Source organism: Sciurus carolinensis, chromosome 4 (assembly GCF_902686445.1).
Source record: "Sciurus carolinensis chromosome 4, mSciCar1.2, whole genome shotgun sequence".
Classification (NCBI taxonomy): domain Eukaryota; kingdom Metazoa; phylum Chordata; class Mammalia; order Rodentia; family Sciuridae; genus Sciurus; species Sciurus carolinensis.
Window position 1 is genome coordinate 97,422,199 of NC_062216.1, and position 25,151 is coordinate 97,447,349.

Below are 25,151 nucleotides of genomic sequence, written 5' to 3' on the forward strand. Positions count from 1 at the left end.
CAAGCCACATCTGGTTTTACCTACAGGCTCAGAGTCATTTAATATCCATTAAATATCTTGGCCAGGGCAACTGCCCCAAAGCTTTTGATTGGAGCATATAATTGGACATGAGTGACTCCATGCTGCCAGACCAATCTGACTGTGTAATTTTTCTTTTCTCTCTGTCCTTCCTTCCTTTCTGTGTGAGCCATACTGATATGCTAATTAGGAAACCCTAAGGTGTGCAGTGATATGCTAATGAGTAAACCCTAAGGTTTTACAGTATGATAAGGAATGTGTGCTGTGCCAAAAAAACTATGTGTGCTCAGATAGTTATGCAAATTATGTAACCCTAAGGTTTTAGAGTGTGATAAAGTGTGTGCTGTGATTTTTGCTGATTTTAAAAATGTATAAAAACCCAACGTTGTAACTGGACCGGTGGCAGTCCTCCTTGCTTGCCTCCCGGAGCACGACTGCCCCGTCGGTACCAGCCACCATTGGTCATTGCCTCGCCATCCTCCGAGACTGTTTTGCTGTATGAGAGAACCGTCAATAAAGAGCTACACGTTGGACCCAACTTCTTGGTAAGAGTCAATTCTTGTTTCCTCTGATCTGTACCTCAGGTGAAGGTTCCTAGGTGCACTTCAAGAAGAAGACGCGAGCCGGGTGCTCGCGTCAGCTTTGTTCTCTGTTACCTTGGATTGTATGGGAATCTTCCCTTCTAGATTGTCACTGTTTTGGACATAGTTGGGGCTTAAATCCTTAGGGAATTGATCTACCTTGTTTAAAATGTATTTGCAGAGTTGAACTTCAAGAACCCTTGTTTTGTCTAAGCAGGCTGGCTTCCCTTTCTGCTGTGTAAACTTAACACAGAAAGCATTCAGTTTGAGATAAAGCAAGAATAGTTCATCAGCCCTGGCTATTGAAATGCGAATTAAAGTTCACTTTGAAAGAAGCCTTTAGTTGGGTGTGGTGGGGCACATCTGTAATCCCAGCTACCTGGGAGGCTGATGCAGGAGGATCACAAATTTGAAGCCAGCCTCAGTAACTATACTAGGTCCTAAGCAATTTAGCAAGACATAGTTTTTTTGGGGGGGGGGGGGGAAGAAAGTGCCTTTAGAGAAAAAAGTAATTTTGTAGACCTTGAAGAATTCTAAGTGCTTACAAAAGCACTTAGCTATGCTGTGCTTAAGTTCTTTATAACCTAAGTGTGCTTGTAAATGAAGGGCAAAGTGGGGGAGTGGCCTGTTGAAGCAAATGTCTCAGGTGAGATTAGAGGTATACCTTTTGTGCTCAAAGTTATAAAAAACAGTTGCCAAGATTTAATGACAGTAACTCAAGATTCTCTTGAGATATATCAGATTACAGGCTTCATTTGTAAAGTTTGAGATGAAAATTTCACTGTTAAAACTTAATTGGAGGCTGGGGCTACGGCTCAGTGTGGTAGAGCGCTTGCGTGGCGTGTGCAAGGCCCTGGGTTCAATCCCCAACACCACACACACACACACACACAAAAACAACTTAATTGGATGGTGTGATTTCTTAAACAGAAACCAGAAGTAGATGCCCTTTTTTTTTTTTTTTGGTGCGGTGCTGGGAATCGAACCCAGGGCCTTGCAAGGCAAGCACTCTGACTGAGCTATCTCCCCAGCCCTGTTTTTTTTTTTTCTTTTTTTTTTTTTTAAATAACTTTTTTTTTTTCTCCTCCTTTTTAGTAATAGAGAGTGAACTCAGGGGCATTTAATGACTGAGCGATGTTCTCTGCCCTTTTTTATATTTTATTTAGAAACAGAGGCTTGCCAAATTGCTGAGGCTGATTTTGAATTGTAATCTTCCTGCCCCAGCCTCTGAGTCCCTGAGTTTATAGGCATTTTCCTGATGCTTAGTTATGTAAAACATCTTTTCATGTGCATGTTGACCAGTTTATTTTTTAATGTTCTTATTCCTTATTAGTGATCATAAGTGTGAGGGTTTATTTCTGGGTCTGATCTATTGACCAAAGCCTATCTTACATGAATACCCCAGTAGTCTTCTTTACTGGACTTTTGTACTAAGCTCTGAATTTGAAGTATAAGTTCACCAACTTTGCTTTTTTAAGATTGTTTTGGATCTTTTCAGTCCTCTATTTTCATATGAGTTTTAGGATAAAATCCTCAATTTAAAAAAAATTTTTTTTTAGTTATAGATGGACATTATTGATTTATTTTTATGTGATGCTGAGGATCAAACCCAGTGCCTCACATGTGCTAGGCAAGCGCTCTACCACTGAGCCACAACCCCAGTTTCAAAATCCTCAGTTTTTAAAAGGGTTGCATTGCATCTGTAAATCAATTTGGGGAGTATTGCAACAGTCGCAATATTAAGTCTTCCAACCCATGAATGTGAGATATTTCCCATTTATTTAGGTATTTAATTTCATTCAGCAGTATTTTATAATAGTTTTATTTCTTTTTTGAGACTGGGTTGCTTAGATGTCCAGACTGTCCTTTAACTCAAGATTCTTTTAGCTCAAACTTCCTAAGCAGGATTATAGGCATGTACTGTATGACCTGGCTTTGTTTTATATTTTTTAATGTTATTGTAAATTGAATTGTTTTTGTGGGTAAAATATTATATAGAAATACAATTGGTTTTGTATATTGATCTTGTGTTTTTGTAACCTAACCAAACTAGTTTCTTAGTTCTATATATTGATCAAATAACAGGTTAGTTATACATCACTTCCACTCTGGATGCTTTTGGAGTAAAACTGCAATGGCTAGCCTCTAGTAAAATGTTGCATAGAAGTGGCAAGGTGGAATCCTTGTCTTGCTCCTGATCTTGTACAGGGAGAACAGTCATTCTTTCACTATTGTTATTAAAATCAGGAATATCTCCCAACCATGTATTGAAGGCTTCATCTACAAGGTAGGAATACAGAAATGTGACTTTCAGGAATTGATTGGATCATGAGTTCTGAGATCTTCAGTGGATGAATGTATTGAGGGATTCATAGCTGAATGGATTATTGGAAACTGTAGGAGGTAGGACCAAGTTGAAGGGAGTGGGTTCTTGGGGGACATGCTCTTGGGACTACATCTAGTCCCTTACTCCTTTCTCTTTCTCCTTCTCTGCTTTCCAATCATAATGAGGTGAGCAGATGTCCTTCACCATGTGCTCCCTGTTGTGTCCTGCATTACCACAGGCCCATAGCGATGAGGCCAAATGACCATGAACTGAAACCTCTAAAACCATGAGCCAAGCCTGGCATGGTGGTGTAATCCTCATGATTCAGGAGGCGGGGGCAGAGGATTTCGAGTTTGAGGACAGCCTCAGAAATTCAGTGAGACCCTCAGCAATTTAGATCCTGCCTCAAAATACAAAGGTCTGTGATTGTTGCTTAGTGGTACAGCACCCCTGAGTTCAGTCCTTAGTACTGGAAGAAAGGAAACCATGAGTCCTTTTGATATTTCAATTGAACCCAAGTGTGCTTGACCCTTGAGCTACATCTGCAGTCCTTTATCTTTTTTCTTGTTTTCTTTTTTGAGTAGTTTTTTTCCCCCATGTATTCTTATTGGTTTTATTGTACATAATGATGGGATTTGTTGTATATTCATACATGCATACTATAACAATATAATTTGGCCAGTTTTACTTTTTAGTTTGAGATGGTGTCTCAACTTCATTGCAGAGGACCTCACTAAGTGTTGAGGCTGGCCTCAAACTTGTGATCCTCTTTGCCTCAGCCTCCCTAGTGACTGGGATTATAGGGGTGCAGCACCATGCCAGCCTGATCTTGTCTTTTTGGCCTGTGTCTTTGGAATCGTAGAGAGGTGTTCTGCCCTTACTGGCCACTGCTGCACCCAAGGGAGGGCTGTTTGACTTCTTAATTTGTTAGGACACTTAAACAAGGTATTGTAATTAAAGCATTCATCACAGTTCTTTTTAGGTACCAGGGGATTTAACTCAGGGTTGCTCTAACACTGAGCCATATTCCTAACCCTTTATATTTTTTATTTTGAGACAGGGTCTTGTCGGGGTACCGCGGCGGCGGAGGCAATGATAACGCGTTCGCTTCCTTTTCACATGAACAAAAAAGCCCAAAAGACAAAGACCAATGAACGACGAACAATGAACGACGAACAATGCCCAACAAACAAAATGCTCTTTATTTGAGGAAGTGTCTGGGTTATATAGCAAGCATAAGCCAATCAGAATCAGCCTGAGATCAGTCTCTAGGCAGTTACAAGAATACAGCAGCCAATCAGAGTTACTGAGCATGTGGGGAGAGCATGATAACAATGTAATACAATAAGGGCAACAAGAAGGCACGCAGCGAGCATGAGTCAGCAGTGTTAGCTGTTTGTTGCAAACCAGGGGCCCCAGACTGAGGTCCTCGATGTTGCAAACTGGGCCACCCCGGCTCAGTGCCAGACTAGGGTGGGGTCCGCGGTACCCCGACAGGGTCTCAAGTGCTTAGGGCCTCACGAAATTGCTGAAGCTGGCCTCAAACTTCAATCCTCCTGCCTCTACTAAGGAGTCTCTGGGATTACAGGCATGTACCACCATGCCTGGCCCAGTGCTGTTCTTGATATGTAGTTAAGTTTCCAATGTTAGCTGCTATGTTTTTATACTAGCTAGAATTGTAAAATGTAAATTTTAAAACAATTGATTATGGAAGTCCTATTTCAAGGACTGACAGTGTGATTTCTTAACTAAGAATAGGAAAGGAGCTACTTACTATAGGTTGAATAAATCATGACACTTGAAATTTCTGAAAAGAGACCTAATCCCAAAGTGTTGGCATCTGTTTTTTTTTTTAATAGTATGTATGATTTTTTTCAGATGTTTTTATTACAGATCAATTTTTCAGTGAGAAATACTGGCTTTTGACAATTTTCCACATCAGTGGATACTCCAGAAGAAACATTGCTTTTGGTAATGTTGGAGGTGTCCACCCTTATGAGAAACAGAGGTATAAATTAAGAAATGCGTTATTTTAGGCTGATCATAGTTGCATTCTGGGAAAATGCAGATTTAAGCAATATTGAACATTTTTTTTTTTTTTTTGAACATATGTTTTTGTAGAGATTTCAAAGAGGTTTCAAAGGCAAAAGTCAGAAGAGTGGGTAGAGGGGTTACATTAGTTGTTTATCAGTGAATTTGGTTAGCTTGTACAGGCAGGTTAGCAAGCTCTCTTGTGAGAAAAATATTGTGTATAAGTGAAGCAATACTCAGAAAAGTGGGGAGGATAAAAACAAAGAAGTCCCTAGAAAAGGAAGAGAATGTGGTGTAGACAGCCCTGGTGGCTATCTAGGATTGAAATGTTCAAGCATACCAAACAGATTCTACCACTGAGCTACATCCTCAGCCCCAAAAGAATTCTGTTAACCTTAGTGAGATCTTCAAGAACTTCTTTTATTTTTTTCCTTTTTGGTACTGGGGATTGAACCCAGAGGTGCTTCTCCATGGAGTCACATTCCCAGCGCTTTATTTTTTGAGTCATTTAGGGCCTTTCTAAGTTGCTGAGGCTGTCTTGCACACTCCTCTTGCCTCACCCGCCAGAGTCACTGGGATTACAGGTATGCGCCACTCACCCTGTAAGGTATTTGAGAAATATTTAGTGTAAGTCCACATCAGTAGTAGTTATATTTATACGGTTTATTTATAGCAACTCACATCACTTTTTTTTCCCCTACGTGACAGTTGACTTTCACAACTCATAGCTTGCTGTGCATGACTTCCTACACTTTGGATTTAAGTGACTGGTTGTCTTTCCAGTCTTCTAACAAGAAATAGTAGCATTGATAATACCTTCTAAGATTTAAATCCCCCAGTTGTCAAATCTAATGATAGACATTGTCTGCTTACAGGAGGTAAGGATTAGAGTTTTTTGAGATGGGGTTCTCGATGTGTTGCCCAGGCTAGTCTTAAACTTCAGGACAAAGTAATCTTCCTGCTTCAGCCTCCTAAGTCAGTGGGAATACAGGCTCACTATAACACAACTGGACTTTTTTTATGGTACCTGAGATTGAACCCAGAGATGCTTAACCACTGAGCCACATCCCCAGGCCTTTCTATGGTTTTATTTTGGAACAGGGTCTCGCCAGGTTGTTCAGGCTGACTTTGAACGTGCTATCCTCCTGTTTCAGTCTCCCAAGTCTTTGGGATTATAGGCATGTACCACTGTGCCCAGCGTACAATTGTATTTTAAAAATTAATTAACTTGAAATTAATTAATCATTACTTTTTTGGTATGGTATTGGAGATTGAACCCAGAACGTCATTACATCCCCAGCTTTTTTAACCTTTTTTTTGGGGGGGCAGTACTGGGGATTTGAACCCAGGGCCTTGTGCTTGCAAGGCAAGCACTCTGCTGACTGAGCTATCTCCCCAGCTCCCACCCCCCCCTTTTTTTTTTAAAGACAGTATCTTGTCAGGTTTCTGAGGCTGGCCTTGAACTTGCCACCTTCCTGCTCAGACTCCCAGGTACCTGGGATCAGAGGCATGCATCACTACCCCCAGCAAATTAGAAATTAGCCACGATCTCTTCTACTGAGCTACATCCACAGCACCAAATTTAAAAATTCTAGACAGTAAAATTTACCCTTTGATTTGATTTCTTCTCTACCAGAAACAATCAATCACCACAGTTTATAGTAAAAAGTGTCTGCGTGGTATTTTCATTAAGACATACAGAAAGCCTCCAGATTCTGTATAGAACAGGAATGTGTGAATTATGGCTTTGAATTCTTAAATTTGGGCCATGACTCTTTATCAACCTCAACAGGCAAGGGCTGCTTGCTTGATTCCCAGTGAAGGCCAACACAGCTTACCAGCATTAGCACATTAGAATTGCCTATTTTGCAAATGTAAAACTTGGTATATGGTTGGGATTAATAGAGAACAAATCATGCTAACCATATTAGTTCCCGTTTATTGGTGGGGGGAGTATGTTCTCAGAATCCCAGGTGATATGGAAACTGGGTAGTACTGGATGATGATATTATTTGATTTTTTTTTCTTTTTGGTACCAAGGATTGAACTCAAGGGCACTCAATCACTGAGTCACATCCCCAGCCCTTTTTTGTATTTTGAGTTGCTTAGCACCTTACTTTTGCTCAGGCTGGCTTTGAACTCTTGATCCTTCTGCCTAAGTCTCCTGAACCACCAGGATTACAGGTTTGCACCACCACACCTGACTATACCAGATACTGTATTTTTACTGTGCATAAATTATGCTAAAATTTTTACCTCCTCACTTAAAGGAGCAGTTCTACAGACATTTTATTGTTGTTCATGCTTGAATTGCCATCATGATTGCTCTGCTCTTGTGCTTTCGGGCCATTTTTAAGTAAAATAAAAGTTAGTTGAACATGAACACTGGAAACAGTGAATCTGATGACTGAGGTAGCTACTAAGTGATGAGCAGGTGGATAGCATATACAAACTAGATACATTCATGTGCTGGACAAAGGGATGATTCATATCATGGGCAGAATGGTGTAAGATTTCATCATGATTCTCAAAATGTTACATAATGGTAAACCTATGAATTGTTTACTTCTGGAGTTTTCCACTAAATATTTTTAGACTGTGGAAAGCAAAACCATGAATAAGGGAAGACTACCCCATATCTAGGGTCAGAGTTTCAGGTTTGCTTATTTAACTACATCCTATCTTACAAAGGGTGTTCTAGGGCACTTCCACACAACAGAGTCTTAAGAATTCAGTCCCTTTCATAGCTGAGAGACAGAATGAACTCAATATTCATCAACAGATGAATGGATAAGGAAAATGTGGTATACATAATGGAATATTGTTCATCCATAAGAAAAATGATTTGCGACAACATGCATGGATAAGTGAGGTCATTTCTTGAGTGAAATAAGACAGGCACAGAAAGACAAGTAGTACTGTGATCTCATGCATATGTGGAAACTAAAAAGTTGATTTCATAGAACGGGATGAAATAGTGGTTACTACATACTGGGAAGAGCAGGAAGGAGGAGGGAGAATGGGCAGAAAGGTGTTAGGGAAGGGACACAAAAACGGGCTTGGTTCAGTGGCCCATGCCTGTAATTCAGACTACTTGGAAGGCTGAGGCATAAAGTCTACATGTTCAAGGCAAGCTGGGTGATTCATCCAGACTTTGTCTCAGAATAAAAAGACTGGGAATTAGCTCATTGGCAGAGAACATGCCTGGCATGTGGAAGGCCCTGGATTCAATCCCAATATGAGGAAGGAAGGAAAACCCAGTTAGATGGGGAAAACTATTTCTGATTTTTCTGTAGCATAGTAGGGTAACTTGTTTGCAACAATCTGTGCATTTTTAAAATTTTTATTTGTTTATTTTAGATATACAAGAATGATAATACTGTGTTTTAATATATATAACTTCCCATTCTTGTGGTTGTACAGTCAGTCTGCCTTATTTCAAAATAAGAGGAGAAAAGTTTCCAAAATATTAAAATGATTGACTTTGAGGAGATGCAGGTACTCTGATCATTTTGCATTATATATATTGCCACAACCTGCACAGCATTAGCAAAGGATCTTGAGTAGGGGCAACAGGAGATGGGAGAAAAACCCAGAAACAAAACATAATTTTAAGCAAAGCTGGGACCAGGTGGAACACTGCCCTCTAATGGAGGGCAGTGACCCAGAACTAGTTCCACAAGTTTTTTATATAGGGTCTCATAATCAGGAAGCTAACTATAGGGGCATTGTAAATTGTTCAAGGCTTGTGAGTTATTAAGAGGCTTCTTTTGTGCACTAAATAGTTAAAGAGCTAGAAATATTTTTGCAGCTATCCTACTGTTACAGTGCTGGGAACATCCTGTTATCCTGCTGCACCCAGGAATCCTATTATACCGGACCATCTGATAACAGTGTGAAAACCGAGTTTCAAGACTTAACTTCCTTGCCTTTTAGGATTGTTTCCCAGGGTGGCTTTTGCTGACATTGCAAGATTAGCTGATGACTGGGGGCTCATCCGTTCTCCATACTATACGTGTATTGAATTACCATAAATTATATATCACCATAAAGATATATAAATAACTAAAAGCAAATGTAAAGATAGCAGGTGCTGTGGTGTACACCTGTATGTAATTCTAGGATTTCACAAGGCTAAGGCAGGAGGAATAAGGCCAGCCTGGGCAACATAGTGAAATCCTGTCTCAAAATAAAAATAGAAAAGGCTAAAGATGTGGCTTAGTGGTAGAGTTTGAACTACACTGCCACCAAAAAGGAAATATTAAAAAAAAAAAAAAGAATTGAGTACATTGGCATCTGCTTCCATTACAGGACTGCATGCTGACTCTATCACTTGATGAGTAGTTGGATGCCTGGATCCAATCCACAGTAACTGTCAAAGACTAGAGACAGCACCCTACCTACAACTAGCAGACAACCAGTCACTCTCCTTATAACTCAAGGTACTTTGGCTTTTTTATTTTTTATTTTTCTTTTAACAGGGAAGGAGTGTGTGTGTGTATGGGTTCAAGGCTTCTATTTTCTTAAAGATTTTTTGACCATTTTTTCTATTATTGCAAGTATGGAATTGAGGTTTTGTGTCTTATTGGTGAATATTTTTTGTGTTTTTGCTTCTTCTATTTTGATGTTTTAAGTATATGTATAATTGTTACACCTTGATTTATTTACCCTGATTATACAATGAATCTCTATCTCTGTTAAATTTTTATTTTATTCTATTTCGTCTGTATATTAGCATAGCCATTCCAACTGGTATCGTTCGAATGCCCCCATCTAAACATCATGTTGAAATTTAATACCCATTGTGAGGTATTAAGACAGTAGAAACTATCATGTTTGGAGGTGGGACCTTTGGAAGGGTCATTAAGGTTTAGAGGAGCCATCTGAGCTTGGATGTTTGGTCTACATCTTGCCATGGGATGCCTTTTGCTGCCTTAGGATGCCATAAAGTCCCCATCAACAGGAAAGACTTCACTAGATTCTGCTGTGAGGTCTTGAATTTCCCAGCCTTTCAGAACCATGTTCCAAATAAATATTCTTTGTAAACTACCCAAGATGTGGTAGTCAGTTATAGAAATAGAAAATAAGGTACCAGTTGTGGCTTCTGTTTGCATGATTTTTTTCCATTCCTTTCAATCTTTCTATCTTTGAATCTAAGGTGTATCTCTTACAGACTACATATAGTTGGGTAATTTTTTTAAATCCACTCTGATATCTCTTTTAGACTGATTACTCAATTCACATTTAAGGTTATTTTGATATAGTTGGATTCACATCTACTGTTTTCCGAGTGTCATACCGTTTTATTGTTTTGCATCAGATGATTTTTTTTTTTTTTAATGGCATTGGATAATGAAGCTAGGGATGCTTTACCACCCCAACCATTTTATTTTAAGACAGGGTCTGACGAGGTTGCTGACCTTGAACTTGCAATCCTCCTGCCTTAACCTCATAAAGTACTTGTATTACAGGCCTGTACCATGCCCAGATAAACGAATATTGCTTAATTTAGTATTTTAATTTCTTTAATGATATTTCATTATATATTTTAGTTTCACAGAAACACAAGTTATATTTATTTATTTATGAATGATATGGGGATTGAACCCAGGACTGTTCTACCTCTGAGCTATATCCCCAGCCCTTTTTTTTTTTTTTTTTCCCTTTCATTTTGATACAGGATTTAAGTTGCTGAGGTTGACCTCAACTTGGGATCCTCCTTCCTTAACGTCCCAAGTCACTGCAATGCCGGGTATGCACCGCCACAACTGGTAGAGGAAATACGATTTTGTGTAATATTTCTTTGATGCAGCAGAAAAATGACACACGTGGCAGTGTCATTCTGGGTGTTTTGATGCCAGGATAAGGAGCAATTCTGGCAGCAGCTGTAGATTCCCCTCCTAAGTAGATTCCCCTCTTAGGAGATTTCTGTGAAGGGCTGTAAATGAGACTATCCTACAGGCTGTGTGAGTTACCCCATGGAGACATACTGATACCAGGAATAAAGGAAAAGGGAATGGGATGTTACTTATTTAGGTGCTGCACATGCTAAGCCTATAACCTAACACTGAGCCATACCCCCAGCCCCAGGAATGGAATCTACATAGCACCAGGTGTCACTAGAAGATTACACTTTCAAGCATTCATCTTTTATGGAATTTGTGGTGGGAGAATAACAGATGATGCCGTGTGTGTTTGTGTTTGTATTTGTATTTCCCCCCCAATCCTTAGAAAAATAGGCAGCAGAGTATGGGGAGAAGTATATGGGTTGGAGTAACTGGGGACCTGGAAGGAGAAAAAAATGTCTGAGAGAATGGAAAAATAAACCTACTTTAAATATAAATCAGATTTCAGTACAATAAAGGTAATGTTGAGTTAGATGTCCATGTTTGTTTTTTGACTTTTCAGAAAATTTTAGTGCTTTTATGAAAAGGAGATGCTTTCATTTCTTTTTTTGTTTTTTGTTCCTGGAAGTGGTGGAGGTTGAATACAGGGCCTTGTTGTGCATGCTAGGTAAGCATTCCATACCTGAGTTACAGCCCCAACCCAAGAGATGAATTTTTGTTACGGTTTAGATAAAAAGGTGTCCTCCAAAAGTTCATGTTTGAGACAATGCAGGAAAGTTTAGAGGTGAGATTGCAGTCTGAGAGCATTAACCTAATCAGTGCATTAATCCACTTGAATGGATTAATCTGGTGGTAACCCTAAGTAGGTAGAATGCTGTTGGAGGAGGTAGATTGATGGGGGCGTACCCTTGCATTATATATTTTGTTCCTGCTGAGTGGAGCTCTCTTTGCTTCCCGATTCTGATGTCCTTAGGTGTTTTCCTCTGCCATGTCCTTCCACCACACACAGTGGTGAAAAAGTTTTGTTTGCTTGCTTTTTGGTACTGGGGATTGAACCCAGGGCCTGCACACTAGTGCATTGCTAGTGAACTAATCTCCAGCCCTTCATACATTCTTTTTTTTTTTGGTACTAGAGATTGAACCTCAGAGGCATTCAATCACTGAGCCACATCCCCAGCCCTTTTTGGTATTTTATGTAGAAACAGGGTTTCACTGAGTTGCTTAGTGTCTTGTTATTGCTGAACTTGGTTTTGAACTTGACATCCTCCTGCCCTCAGCCTCCAGCGCCATGAGATTACAGGCGTGTGCCACTGCACCCAGCCCTTTAGAAATTCTTGAGAAAACTTTTTTAACTCCCAGGACAACTTCCTCCTTCTAATTTGAGTTATTCAGGAGTGCTTTTATACCCTTTAGTTTACTTCTGGGCCAGCAAAGAAGTAGGTGGGGGGAAACCCCATCTACAGTACATAAAGATTCTCTTCCTACCTGTACTCTGTTAGTTTGCTGGGGCTGTGTTTGAAATGGAAAACTCCAGACCAAATTGTTGTTCCGGCACCTCTATGCATTTCTGCCCGTTAGCAACCAGTTCCCTGATGGACTCCAGGTGGGGATCTTATAGTTAAATTCATTTTAGTTTTTGGTACTGGGGATTGAGCCCAGGGTCCCTTTAAAGTACTGAGCTATAAACCCTTTTTGTTTTTTATTTTGAGACAGATTTTCCTTAAGTTGCTTAGGGCTTCCCTAAATATCTAAGGATGGTTGTGAACTTGCAATCTTCCTGTTTCAGCCTCCCAGGGCACTGGGATTATAGGCATGCCACACTGGCTTTCGTCCATTTTTAAATTTATCAATGGGCTATTGGTGAGACCTTTCGAAACATAATTTGTCACTTTTATGGAAGACTAAACATGATTCCTCTACTCTTCACAGAGCACTTATCTTACCAGATATATGGATTTCCCCCATGTCAACCTATTCTCTAATTCTCTGCAGACACTATCTGGGTAGCCTGCAGTTCTGTTTAGTTTTAGTACTATTTACCTAGAGTTGGTATCATAGTCACTTAAAGGACTCAATCGCACAAGAACTGACCTCATTCACTAGACTGGGTTTTCCATACTACTGACTAACTGTAAACTAGTGGATCCTGTGACTTCTCCCACTTTGAATTTAGTAATATGCTAGAATGGGTCACAGAACTCAGCAAAACATGTTATTTATGTATACTGGTTTATTATATAGGATACAGTTCTGGCAGAACCAAGTGAAGAGTTGCAGATAGCAAAGTAGGTGGGGCGGGTGGGGTGAAGCTTCAGTGACCTGTGAGTGCACTACCCTTCTAGCATCATGATGTATTTACCAACATGGAAGCTCAGCTGATTTCGTTGTTCAGAGTTTTTGTAGAGTTTAATCTCTGCTCGTTCCAACCCTCTGACCAGTCTGGTCCCAGAGCTGTCTAGGAACCTGCTCCAACTCACCTCAGTAGCATAGTGAGCAAAGGGGTTCACTGTGAATAACAAAAAATATTCCAATCACTCAGGAAATTCCCAGGGATTTAACTTTGAATCGGGGACCAGAGACAAAGACTAATTTTTGTTCTTTTGTATTGTAACACCTGTATAGAGTATTATGTAGACTGTGAGGTAGGTATATGTATAGCAAAATAAGATATCCTAGTTATAAAAAATGGAAAACAGGCCCATTATAGATCATGTGTTTGGAAGGAATCTAGGGTTTAAGTGTTTTTGTGTGTGTGTGTGTGTGTGTGTGTGTGTGTGTGTGTGTGTTTTATACTGGGGATTGAACTAGGGCACTCAGTTACCGAGTCCTATTTTGTATTTTATTTAGACATAGGGTCTCACTGAGTTACTTAGTGCCTTGCCGTTACTGAGGCTGGCTTTGAACTGGTGATCCTCAGTCCTGCAAGCCGCTGAGATTATAGGTGTGCACCACCATGCCCTGCTTTGTTTTGTTTTGACAGTAGTACTTGGTATTGACAGTAGCGTTGGTATCCAAGGGCACTCTACTACTGAGTTATATCTCCAGCCTTTTTGAAATTTTTATTGAGACAGGCAGGGTCTCACTTAATTGTCCAGGCTGGTCTCACACTTGTATCCTCCTGCCTTAGCCTCCTGAGAAGCTGGGATTACAGGTGTGCACCACTGTGCCTAGCTTGTATTTCATGTATTTTAAAAGATGTGTTCTTAAAGTGTGTAATTCATTAAATTTTAGTTTGAAAGTTTGTGTCCTTTCCATGGCCAGCTGTACCAGGGCAGTGGAGCAATGGGTACTGGGGTAGACAGTCCAAAGAAAATACAGGAAAATAGCAGAAAACAGTTATTGAAACTTGCTTACCAATAGGGAGAGTCTAGTGGCAGCCGTCTGAATAGATAGTACTTAGTCCTATTGCTTTGGAGGGATAGGTTTCATAAACTTAAGCTATGTAAGCACCATTAGTTTGCTTTGTTCACTTGTCTGACGAGTATTCTGACAGCTGGCTTTGGGGTACATGCAGAAAAGAACACGTCTCTGAGAACACTTGTTTGCCCAGTTCCCACTCTGTGTGAGAGTCATTGCTACTTCAGTTCAGAACAGCTTTGTTTTTTCTTTTTTCTTTTTTTTTTTTTCTTTTTTTTTGTGACGGGGGCTGTGGTGGGGGATTGAACCTGGGGACAGTTTACCAATGAGCTACATCCCCTGTCTTGTTTGTTTGTTTGTTTAAATCTTGAGAGGTCTTCCTAAGTTGCTGAAGGTTTCACTAAGTTACTGAGGCTGGCTGTGAACTCCCTTCCTGCCTCAATCTCCCAAATTGCTGGGATTATAGACATGTGATTTTATTTATGAATCAGTGTTTGTTTATACCTACTCCTTGATTCCCCCCCCCCCCCCCCCACTGGGGATTGAACTCAAGGGCCCTTTGTACTGAGCTACATGCTGACCTCAAACTTATGATCCCCCTGCCTTGGCATCACAAATTGCTTAGGATTATAGGCATGCTTCGCCCTTCCAGGCTATGGCTAGAAATTTTCTAGATAAAGTAACATACTTTTTTTTTTTTTTTTTTTCCTTAAAGTTAGCATAGATTAGTTAGAATAAAAAGTTTTTGAAAATAAGGAAAAGCAGGGGCTAAGGATGTAGCTTAGTTGTAGATCACATGTTTAGCTTGCATGAGGCCCTTAGTTTGATTCCCCAGCTCTGGTCCAAAAATAACAAGTAAAAACAAAGTGATACTCACTTAAATGTAACAGTAATAACTATGTTGTGTAGAATGAGTTCCTCCTATACATTGTATACACATTTAATCTTGCCTTATTTATTATTGGAGCTTTCATTGCTATTCCTTTTCCAAGGTGAGTTTTTTTAGTCTCAAATTTCAGTAATTACGATAGTCATAGTTAGATACTAATTTTCAAAAAAAATAACATCTTTATTTCTTGCAGGTTCCTGACATTCAAAACAACAGATTGATACTACACTGCTACCATATTACACCAGTCATGAATTGGAATGCAAAGACAGTGGGTGATATGTTACCACCACCACCACCATATACTAAAAGCCAGTCATCTGTTCTGCAGCAGTTTTTAGTAAACCAGCTTACCACAACATCTCAAAGTTCTTTCAACTATCCTGGAAGTAATGAAGCATGCATGTATTCCAGCAATTCAAATCCAGTTTCACAACCAGTGCAAAATATCAGAAATTACAGTACTCCTCAGGTTTCTAATATGCATAATAGGACATTGGTGGCCTCACAAACATCAGTAGAAAGGATAACATGTAGAACTATTACAGGACCCACACAACCAAACCATAATTTGCAAATGTCTTCAGGAATTATGCAAAATGTATGGTTGAACTCATCAGTGAGGAATTCCATGCCTTCTCATACAGAGGCAACTGTGTGTCATCAGGCTGATGTTGGAACTAATACATCTAATCCTCATACACTACAGAGTCAGCTTGTATCATCAGATAGGTATTCTGTGCAACTACAAATGAATCCTTCAAATTCTGTAAGAGCTCCTGTAACTTTTCAAGGAGATCGAGCACTTAGCCAACCACCATCAGATCGACAGATTGATTGGGTGCAGCAGTATGCATCGAATGAACAGACCTATCCTGATTACAGACCACTTCCAAAGCAATACTCTTATTCGCCACAAAGCTTTTTGCAAGATCCAGCAGTTCAGAAACAGAACATTACACCACAAAGCTTTTTGCAAGATCCAGCTGTTCAGAAACAAAACATTATGCCACAAAGCTTTTTGCAAGATCCAGCTGTTCAGAAACAAAACATGCCATCTACATCATCTCAAGTTAAAAACTGTCAGTTTCCCTCATTAACACAGACTTTACAATCATCACAGACTGTGCCTGTGTCCTCTTATCAATATCCTACCCAAACAAACAAAAGACTCCGTCCTCTTCTTCCTTACCCCTGCAAATATGGAAGACAGCCTTTGTCAAATTCTCAACATGTTATAAAAAACTTACCTGTGGAAGTTCCTCAGAGTCCTGAAGTGTACTCGTCTGAAGTAAAAGACTTCAATAAAGGCTTTCAATTGCTGTGGCCAAACGCTAGTGAAAGTCTTCACACAACTGGAAATTTCTGTAATTTGAAGGTACATACCAATGTCACACAGCCTTTTAATGAACCAGTTAGATCTTCTGTGGATAGTGCTCAGACTCTTGCTCAAAATAATCAAGAGAAAAGAATGGATTCCTGCAATCTAGCATCAAATCTAATACCGGACACAAATGTCACAAAAGAAAAGCTAGTGAGGGATATTAAATCGTTAGTAGAAATTAAAAGGAAGTTTTCAGAACTTGCAAGGAAAATTAGAATTAATAAAAATCTCCTGATGGGCTGTACAAAAACAACAAATAACTCTTATGGTGAACCAGCTCGGCAGTCTGAATTCTCAACACAAGGGATATCTGCTAAAAGTGACAGTCACTGTTCCATGGAGTTGCTAACAACGTGTCTTAATCTTTGGAAAAAGCCACCTTCAACAACAACAGAAGAAAAACCTTCACAACCTTCAGAGGAAAAGCAATGTAATGAATTAAAAACAAACACAACTGCACTTGGAATTTCAAAGACTGCAGAAGGTGATATTAAGGTTTTTTGTTCAGTTGAAGGAAATTCTCAGAATAAAAGGGTAACGCCATCCCAAGAAACAACTTTGCCAGTGATAACCCAGAATTATGACTCTTCTGGTGCAAACATAACCAAGGGGACAGAACTTCAGATTGCTATTGTGTCACCCTTAATTCTTTCAAATGTCAAATCATTGCCTCTCAAAAGAATGACACCTGAAGCTTTACCTGAACTGGTGTATCCAGTTATCAAAGAAGGTAGCATTTGTAGCTTACAAAGTCCAATGGAAAAAAATAAAACAGTGGTTGCTACTGTGAAAGTTGATGTTAACAGTCCAGTTGCTAGTACTACAATTTCAACTAAGGCTGTTCCACTAACTCAGAAGGAAAAGCAGAATGAAGCAACTAGTGGTGATTCAGAACGCATGACTCATATCAGTCAAGGAAAGCACTCTTCTCTGAGTGATCAGCAAACCTCATGTAAATCAAGGGACATTCCTGTTGAGAGTGGTGATGTATTACTGATTGAAAATATTTGTTCTCTTGTTGAAGGTGATGTATCTTATAATTCTCAAATCGCAAAAATATTCAGCTCTTCTGCTTTGGAAAAAGTTGAGACACAGAACCTCTCTTCATCATCCTACCAGCAAGTGATTAATAGCAGACAAAAAGAACAAGTAGATAACACCACTGCAAATAAGGACCTTGGTTTTCAAAGACACGAATGTATGCAATGCGCAGATGTTGCTCGTGAAACAACTGATCAGTCAGAGTCACTGCAACCTCCAGGGTTGTCATCTTTTGAGCATTTTGAAACAAATGGAAGAATTCCAGAGGAAAGCAATTTAGAACAAACCATTGAAATGGAAAGCACAGGTAAAGATGTGTGTTGTTCACCTACCATGATTCAGCCAAGTACTAACCCTCAGGAAAAGGCAGCCAGCAATGTCACTACCCATGATTCTGCTAGAAAGGAGGTTCACGATGACAACACACCCATCTTGTATCTACATGACCAGCTATCAGAACTTCTGAAAGAGTTTCCCTATGGCATTGAAGCTATGAACACACGTGAAAGATCTGTGGGCCAAAAAGTGACCGGCCAGATCTCACAAGATCCAACTTGTGATAAAACCATTTGTGACTCTAAGGATAAGGATTCCATAGACCAAATACAAATTACAATATTAAGCACAGAGCAGATGAAAGAATTATTTCCTGAAGAGGATGAGCCCTGTGAGGTAGACACGCAGCAAGCCTGTGAGGTAGACAAGTTGCCAGAATCTCAGACAGAGAAGCCTATAGCACAAAAGAGCCCATGTGACCCACAAGCAGCTACTGCACAAGCACCTTATGAATCTATAATATGGGACCCAGAAAAAGACAAAATCCACTGCTGTGCATTGGGTTGGCTTACAACGGTTTATGAAGGAGTGCCCCAGTGTCAGTGTAATTCCATTAAGAGCTCCACCCCGGAGCAGGAGAAAGGGAAAGATCAGAGTTCGTTGGAGACCAAGAGTTGTAACTCAGAAGAGAGAGATGTCACTATCCTTGCATTTAATGTTTCAAATAATCCAAAGATGACTCTTCCTCAGGTGACTGAGGAAAAAAATTTATCTGAAATACATGGCGAGAGTATAAAAAAGACATCTGAAACAAAGCAGAACTGTTTGTTGGGGACAGAACCAAAATTACCTGGTCAGTTCTCTGAATGTGATGGTGACAAAAAGCATACATCTAGTGCAAAACAGGACAGCTCCCTAAAAATGGGAAAAGAATCAAATTGTCAGTTTTCACCAAAAGGCAACAAACTTGATGGCTTACAAAGTAATAAAAGGAAAAGAAAGTTGAAATTCCATGAGGTGTCTTTGCACTCTACTAATAAAATGACGTTTTATGAGCAAGCTTCCCAAGTAAACCAGGAGAAACGTGTACCACAGAACCCTCGTCCACTGCAAGTAAAGACTAAAGAGCTACACAGGAGGAATGGTTCTTCGGTACATTCAATATCACCAGAAAAGAAAAAATTTAAGTTTAGAGTAGGTCGCTCCAAACAAAAACATAGAGAAGAAAGGAAGTTAGACCAAGGGAACATACTGGATAGGGAGATAAAGAAGGAACAATCTGATAAACAGGAACAGAATAAAAATGTGGGAGGTACACACAAGCCATGTAATATTTTGTCAAATCCTAATGAAAGAGTCAGTGTTAAAGAAAAGACAGTGTCAAACACCAACTCAGACTTGAAGCACAGTTCAACTAAGAGAATTATAACACCGAAGGAATATTTACAAAGGCAGAAGCATAAAGAATGGATGGCCAACCAAACATCCCAGAAGATATGTGTTAATGATGTACCACGTGATTCTGAGCCCAGTCTGCTTCCTGTGCAAGTGGGGAACTGTAAGAAACCAAATGAGAGACCCAGCGGCAGTATAGAGGCCTCTGAAGAACCAGCAATTGTGTGTACCAGCCATGGTAAAAGCCTCAAACACCACCGTTCTGAGAAGTCTAAGATGAACAACAGTTCAAGGACTGTTAAAGAAAGAGCCGATAAAATGCTGCCTCACAAAATGTGCACTGATAAACCAAAGTAGACCAAAAATCAACCAGTACAAGTAGTAAGTTGAATTCACCAAGTGCCTTCCCAGGCAAAAGAGCAAAGGAAATTGTATCTGAATAGGGTTGCATTTAAGTGCACAGAACGGAAAAGTATTTGTCTCACCCAGTATGACAGTCCACCTCAAAAGCTTCATAAAGATAAAGAGCAAGAAAAGAAGCCTCAGATCTCTGTGGAAGATGCCCCAGTAAAACCAAGTATGTTGGAGTTTAAATTATGTCCAGATGTACTGTTAAAGAATGAAAACTCAGTTGAAAAGGGAATGATCGGAAGCCTCACTCAAAGGAGCAAGCCCCTGTGCAAGGTCAAGTATGATTTTTCTTGTTGTGTACAACATGGTGAAGAGGTGTAAGTGATAAGAGAGCTGGCACCTTGTGCTGTGACTGGGGACCATGTGCATGTGTTACAACAGTTACTATTTGTTAGTAAATGTTTTCTTAAGCAATGTTTGTTTTAAGCTTAATGGTTCCCTTTTTGTAAATTATAGTAAATTCATAGCAATGACAAGAGTTATGCGAAATTGTAGTTTGCCCAAAACACAGCCTTCATTTACCGTGAAGAAGGCTGTATTGTGAGACGGGTGCAGGGGTGCATGCCTGTAATCCCACCACTTAGGATCACAAATTGGAGGCTAGCCCCAGCAACTCAGCAAGGCCCTGTCAAAAAATATGCTGGGGATGTAGCTTAGTGGTAATGTGCCCCTATGTTCAATCTCCAGTGCCAAAATTAAAAGAATAATATTGTGGGAGATATTATTTTGTGTTTAGGAAGGTGTCAAATATACATTTGTTCTAAGAGATTTGGTTTTGCTCATTTTCCTTTAGACTTTTATTTATTTATATTTTGCGGTGCTGGGCATTGAACCCAGGGCCTCGTGCTTGCAAGGCAAGCACTCTACCAACTGAGCTATATCCCCAGCCCCCTTTGGACTTTTAAATCAGCCCTATCAGTTGAAATTTTGTTCTAACCATTGGGAGCTATGTAATGGTTAGTAGGGAAATCCTATTGTTCATATAGAAATTGATCAATTTATTGTCATCTTTGAAACAGTCAAATGACTATTTTCCATGAAGTACAGATGGTGACATCTGGCCTGCGTAAGAGGTAGGGACCAGAAAGCAGAGTCACCCCGTAGTGAATTATGTCACTAAAGACAGTGGCAGCCATGAGTATTTGCATAGGAAGAACAAAGGAGAAAATGGGTGACTAGTTATTTGTACTCTTATATTCATGGGTTGTTACTGTTAAGATAAAGCACTGTGCTTAGAAATCCAGATTGGAAACCTAACAGAATTTGAGTGGAAATCAGTCTTTGCTGTGCTTTTCTGACTTTCTTTTGGGGTGTATAAAGCTACAGCATAAACAGGGTACATTTTCATGGAAGGTGATCGGGATGTATAATGAGAGTACAAAATTCCATTTTGCTAAATGTGGATGATTCCAATAGTCCATTTCATTTGGGTCCTTAGAACCTGAGGCCTTGGGTGTAACAGCCACATCAGGGGAAGTAGGTGGACTGTGGGACTGGCTTGCTATCTCTGGTGCCTTTGAATACCCTTCAGCCCAGGTGGGGAAACACATAATATGAAGAGAAACCTTAAAAGCATTTAATTTTTCATTTGAGGTATCCAAGCACTTCAAACGAGAAATTTTTCCAGCCCCCTGCAGCCTTTAAAAAATGTTTTTTTATTTGTAGATGGACACTATTTTTTTATGTGGTGCTGAGGATTGAACCCAATACCTCACACATGGGAGGCAAGCGCTCTACCACTGAGCTACAGCCCCAACCCTTCCAGGCCCCTTTAAATGATGATATTCTATATGGATACAATGTATCTTGGTTTCTTCCAAAATCTATTTTTGACTTAATGTGATTAGTAATTCTTTTTAATAAAGAGATGAATAGCAATATCTAGAGATCTGAAAATACATATTTAAATAGTTTCAGGAATAAAAAGTACAAAAGAAGATTGGATAAAATGTGAAAAAGTGAAGAAAAGGAAGCAGGAAACGAACCAAGAAACAGGTAACATCATCTATTTTATTTAATACCATGTAAATTAGATTATGATGCTTAAGAAATATTTATTTATTTTTCAGTCATTCAGTGTTTTTATGAGTGATAGGAGGGCATTCTCCAATTTTCTGTCATGCCATAGGCTGGGAAGCTAAGTTAGCTAAGGGGTTTTCATGTTTTTCCTATATGAGGCCATATAAGAAACACTTAGGTATTTCAGGTCTAGGCTTAACTGCTCAACTGTCATTGTACCAAGAGAAAGGCTTCAGATAATGTGCAAATAAATTAGTGTAGGCCAAATTCTAAGTAAATTCTTTACCAGAATAGGCAGCAGGACTTGGTCTCAGGTCAGAGTTTGCTAACCCCCCCTTGTAGGCGATTTTAATTCTTTTAATCCTCATAACAAAGTAGGCTAGGAATATTTCCATTTTAAAGATGAGACATCATTTTGGTGCCTCCACTCCTGTCCCCTGTTGGTCTGCTCTGTGCCATGGACTGCATTGACCCAGACGTAGCAGTAGCAGGAAGCGGGGATCTGACAAACTTTTCTCTACGTGTGTCACTAAGGGACCCTTTATAATGAGCAGCAACTCTGCCTCTGCAGCAAACGGAAATGACAGCAAGAAGTTCAAAGGTGACAGAAGCAGTGCTGGTGTCCGGTCCCGTGTGATCCACGTCCGCAATCTGCCCAGTGAAGTCACCAGTGCCGAGGTCATCTCCCTGGGGCTGCCCTTTGGGAAGGTCACCAACTTCCTGATGCTGAAGGGCAAGAAGCAGGCCTTCATTGAGATGAACACAGAGGAAGCAGCCAACAACCTGGTCAACTACTCCACCTTAGTGACGCCTGTGCTGCGCGGCCATCACATCTACATCCAGTTCTCCATTCACAAGGAGCTCAAGACCAACAGTTCCCCAATCCAAGAGCAGGTCCAGGCGGCTCTGCAGGCGGGGAACTTGGTCCAGTCAGCAACCCTGGCCTCAGCTGCAGCTGCGGATGCAGGAATGGCAATGGATGGGCAGAGCCCTGTGCTCAGGATCATTGTGAAGAATCTTTTCTTCCCTGTAACTCTGGGCGTGCTGTATCAGATCTTCTCCCGGTTTGGCACCGTTCTGAAAATCATCACATTCATCAGGAACACCCAATTCCAGGTGTTACTGCAGTTCGCCGATCCTCTGAGTGCCCAGCATGCCAAGCAGTCGCTGCATGGACAGAACATCTACCACCCCTACTGCACGCTGTTCATCTACTTCTCCAGGCTCACCTGCCTCAACATCAAGTACAACAACAGCAAAAGCTACGACTACACGCGCCCAGACCTGCCCTCTGGGGGCAGCCAGCCTCTGCTGGACCAGACCATGGCCACAACCTTTGTACCTGGTAACATCTCAGCCTCTCTGTATGCAGCAGCTGGCTTCCCTCCCACCTTTGCGATTCCTCAAGCCACAGGTCTTTCCATTCCTAATGTGCCCGGAGCCCTGGCCCCTTTGGCCATCCCAGGCCTGGCAGGGACTGGGAACTCTGTCCTGCTGGTCAGCAACCTCAACCCGGAGAGAGTCACACCCCGAAGCCTTTTTATTCTTTTTGGGGTCTATGGGGACGTTCACCGGTTGAAGATCTTCTTCAACAAGGAGAATGCGCTGGTGCAGATGGCAGACGGGACCCAGGCCCTGCTGGTCATGAGCCTCCTAAATGGGCAAACGCTGCATGGGAAGCCTATCAGCATCACATTGACCAAGCACCAGAATGTGCAGCTGCCCCTCAAGGACCAGGAGGACGAGGGCCTCACCAGGGACTTCAGCAACTCCCCACTGCACCGCTTCAAGAAGCCCGGCTCCAAAAACTTCCATCACATCTTCCCGCCCTCTGCCACCTTGTGCCTCTCCCACATCCCGCCTTCCGTAACAGAAGAAGACCTCAAGGTCCTGTTCTCCAGCAGTGGGGGCAAAGTCAAGGGGTTCATGTTCTTCAAAAAGTACCACAAGATGGCACTGATCCAGATGGGCTCTGTGGAGGAGGCAGTGCAGGTGCTCATTGACCTGCACCACCTGGACTTGGGCAAGAACGAACACCTGTGGATCTCCTTCTCCAAGTTCACCTCCTTGGGCCAGTTTCCTGGAGCCACTTCCATCATTCCAGAGAAAAGCCACATTAAGAAGCAGCTGAAGTGACCTTAACAGACCAGGGATTTTTTTTTTTTTTTTTTTTTTTAAAGAGAAATCAGTTTACCTCTTTTTTAAAAAAAATTAAATCTAGCTCACCTCACTGACAAAAATAAATAAGTAAAAATAAAGATGAGACATTACTGACTCTGATTGTAGCTCAATGTTGAGGGGCTTGCCTAGCATATACAAGCACCTGGAATCAATTCTCTCAGGTCCCAGGCCAAAGAGTTCAAACCTTCAGCCGAGTGTGGTAGTGCTCACCTGTAATCCCAGCAACTGAGGAGACTGAGGCAGGAGGATCCCACGTTCGAGCCCAGCCTCAGAGACTGAACAAGACCCTGTCTCAAAATAAAAAAGGCTGGGATTATAGCTCCATGGTAGACTACTCCTGCATCCCCAGAGCCCTGCCCACACATATACACACACAAAAAGGTGACATTCATTTGAAATCTACAGATCATTGGATGCCTTTATTAAGCAAGGGTAAAGGTAAAGCAAACCAGCCCTTGGCCATGACAGTGGGGTTAACAGGAGGAAACAGAAAAGGCAACGACTTGTGTATGCTTCATAATTTGCTCCATAAAGAGTCCTAATTTGTCTAATTTTTGCTTAACTCTTCCTTAACATTTTCGTCCCATTGATAAATGCGTAATTTCCCTCAGTTTTTAAATTGTGTATTCATCACCATATGAACAGTATCAAAGTAAATAAAGTAACATTTTTGTTTCTTTAGATGAGACTAATTTAAGACTTTCCAAGAGAAGCTTCAGTGCAGATGGATTTGAAAGAGTACAAAACCCAGTAAAAGACTCAGTGTTTCAGACCTACAAACAGATGTACCTGGAGAAAAGAAGCAGGAGCCTTGGAAGCAGCCCTGTAAAGTAATCACAAGATGTGGGTTTTGTAATTGCCACAGGAAGTTCTGTTGCTTTCTATTCATCTTGCTGGAAATAACTCAGGATTACTGCCACAATAAAGATCTTTCAGCCACAGAGTTTGGTTACCAATTGTTATGTTTCATTTATACTGCTTAATTAAAATGGCTTTACAACTTTGAGTCAGGAAGATGGTGAAGTCATAAGGTGTTTGCTCTTAGACATTGTTGACTATTTGAGAAGGTTTCTACAAATGCTACCTGTTCATCCTGAGAGGTGATTGTTCCTCATTCAAGGACTTGTTTATTTAACTTGGAGTGTAAATATATTTTTGTTTCTAAGCTACATTGGCAAAACATATTTTTCAAAAATACTTACTGTGAATGTCAATATATTTTTAAGTATTTTATACCTAATTGTAAACTTTCCATGTCTTGTTTTATACTGGTTAAACCTGACCACAATTTTTGCATAATGTCTTAATGTTACTTTTCATACTTGAAATAAACATTTATTTTTTAAAAAAAACTTCAGTTTTGTTTCTTTTTGGTTTCCTAGCCTCCTAGAAAGAC

The 25,151-nt window shown here is 40.5% G+C and overlaps 2 protein-coding genes across 3 annotated transcripts; both read left to right on the forward strand.

Moving 5' to 3' along the window:
- Resf1 (retroelement silencing factor 1) lies at positions 1-21,551 on the forward strand. 2 transcript variants are annotated; one of them, XR_007108286.1, is made up of 4 exons: positions 1-563; positions 9,268-9,398; positions 15,242-19,828; positions 21,467-21,551. XR_007108286.1 is itself a non-coding variant. In XM_047549155.1 (3 exons), exon 3 carries the CDS (start codon positions 15,299-15,301, stop codon positions 19,499-19,501), a length of 4,203 nt encoding a protein of 1,400 aa, XP_047405111.1. In that variant the 5' UTR covers positions 1-563; positions 9,268-9,398; positions 15,242-15,298; the 3' UTR covers positions 19,502-19,829. The 2 variants fall into 2 exon arrangements, 1 of the variants encoding a protein (XP_047405111.1); XM_047549155.1 differs by lacking the exon at positions 21,467-21,551 and having other exon boundaries at positions 15,242-19,829.
- LOC124982471 (polypyrimidine tract-binding protein 1-like) lies at positions 21,467-24,581 on the forward strand. The gene is made up of 2 exons (XM_047549156.1): positions 21,467-21,550; positions 22,146-24,581. Exon 2 carries the CDS (start codon positions 22,298-22,300, stop codon positions 23,708-23,710), a length of 1,413 nt encoding a protein of 470 aa, XP_047405112.1. The 5' UTR covers positions 21,467-21,550; positions 22,146-22,297; the 3' UTR covers positions 23,711-24,581.
- Positions 24,582-25,151: the final 570 nt, after the last annotated feature.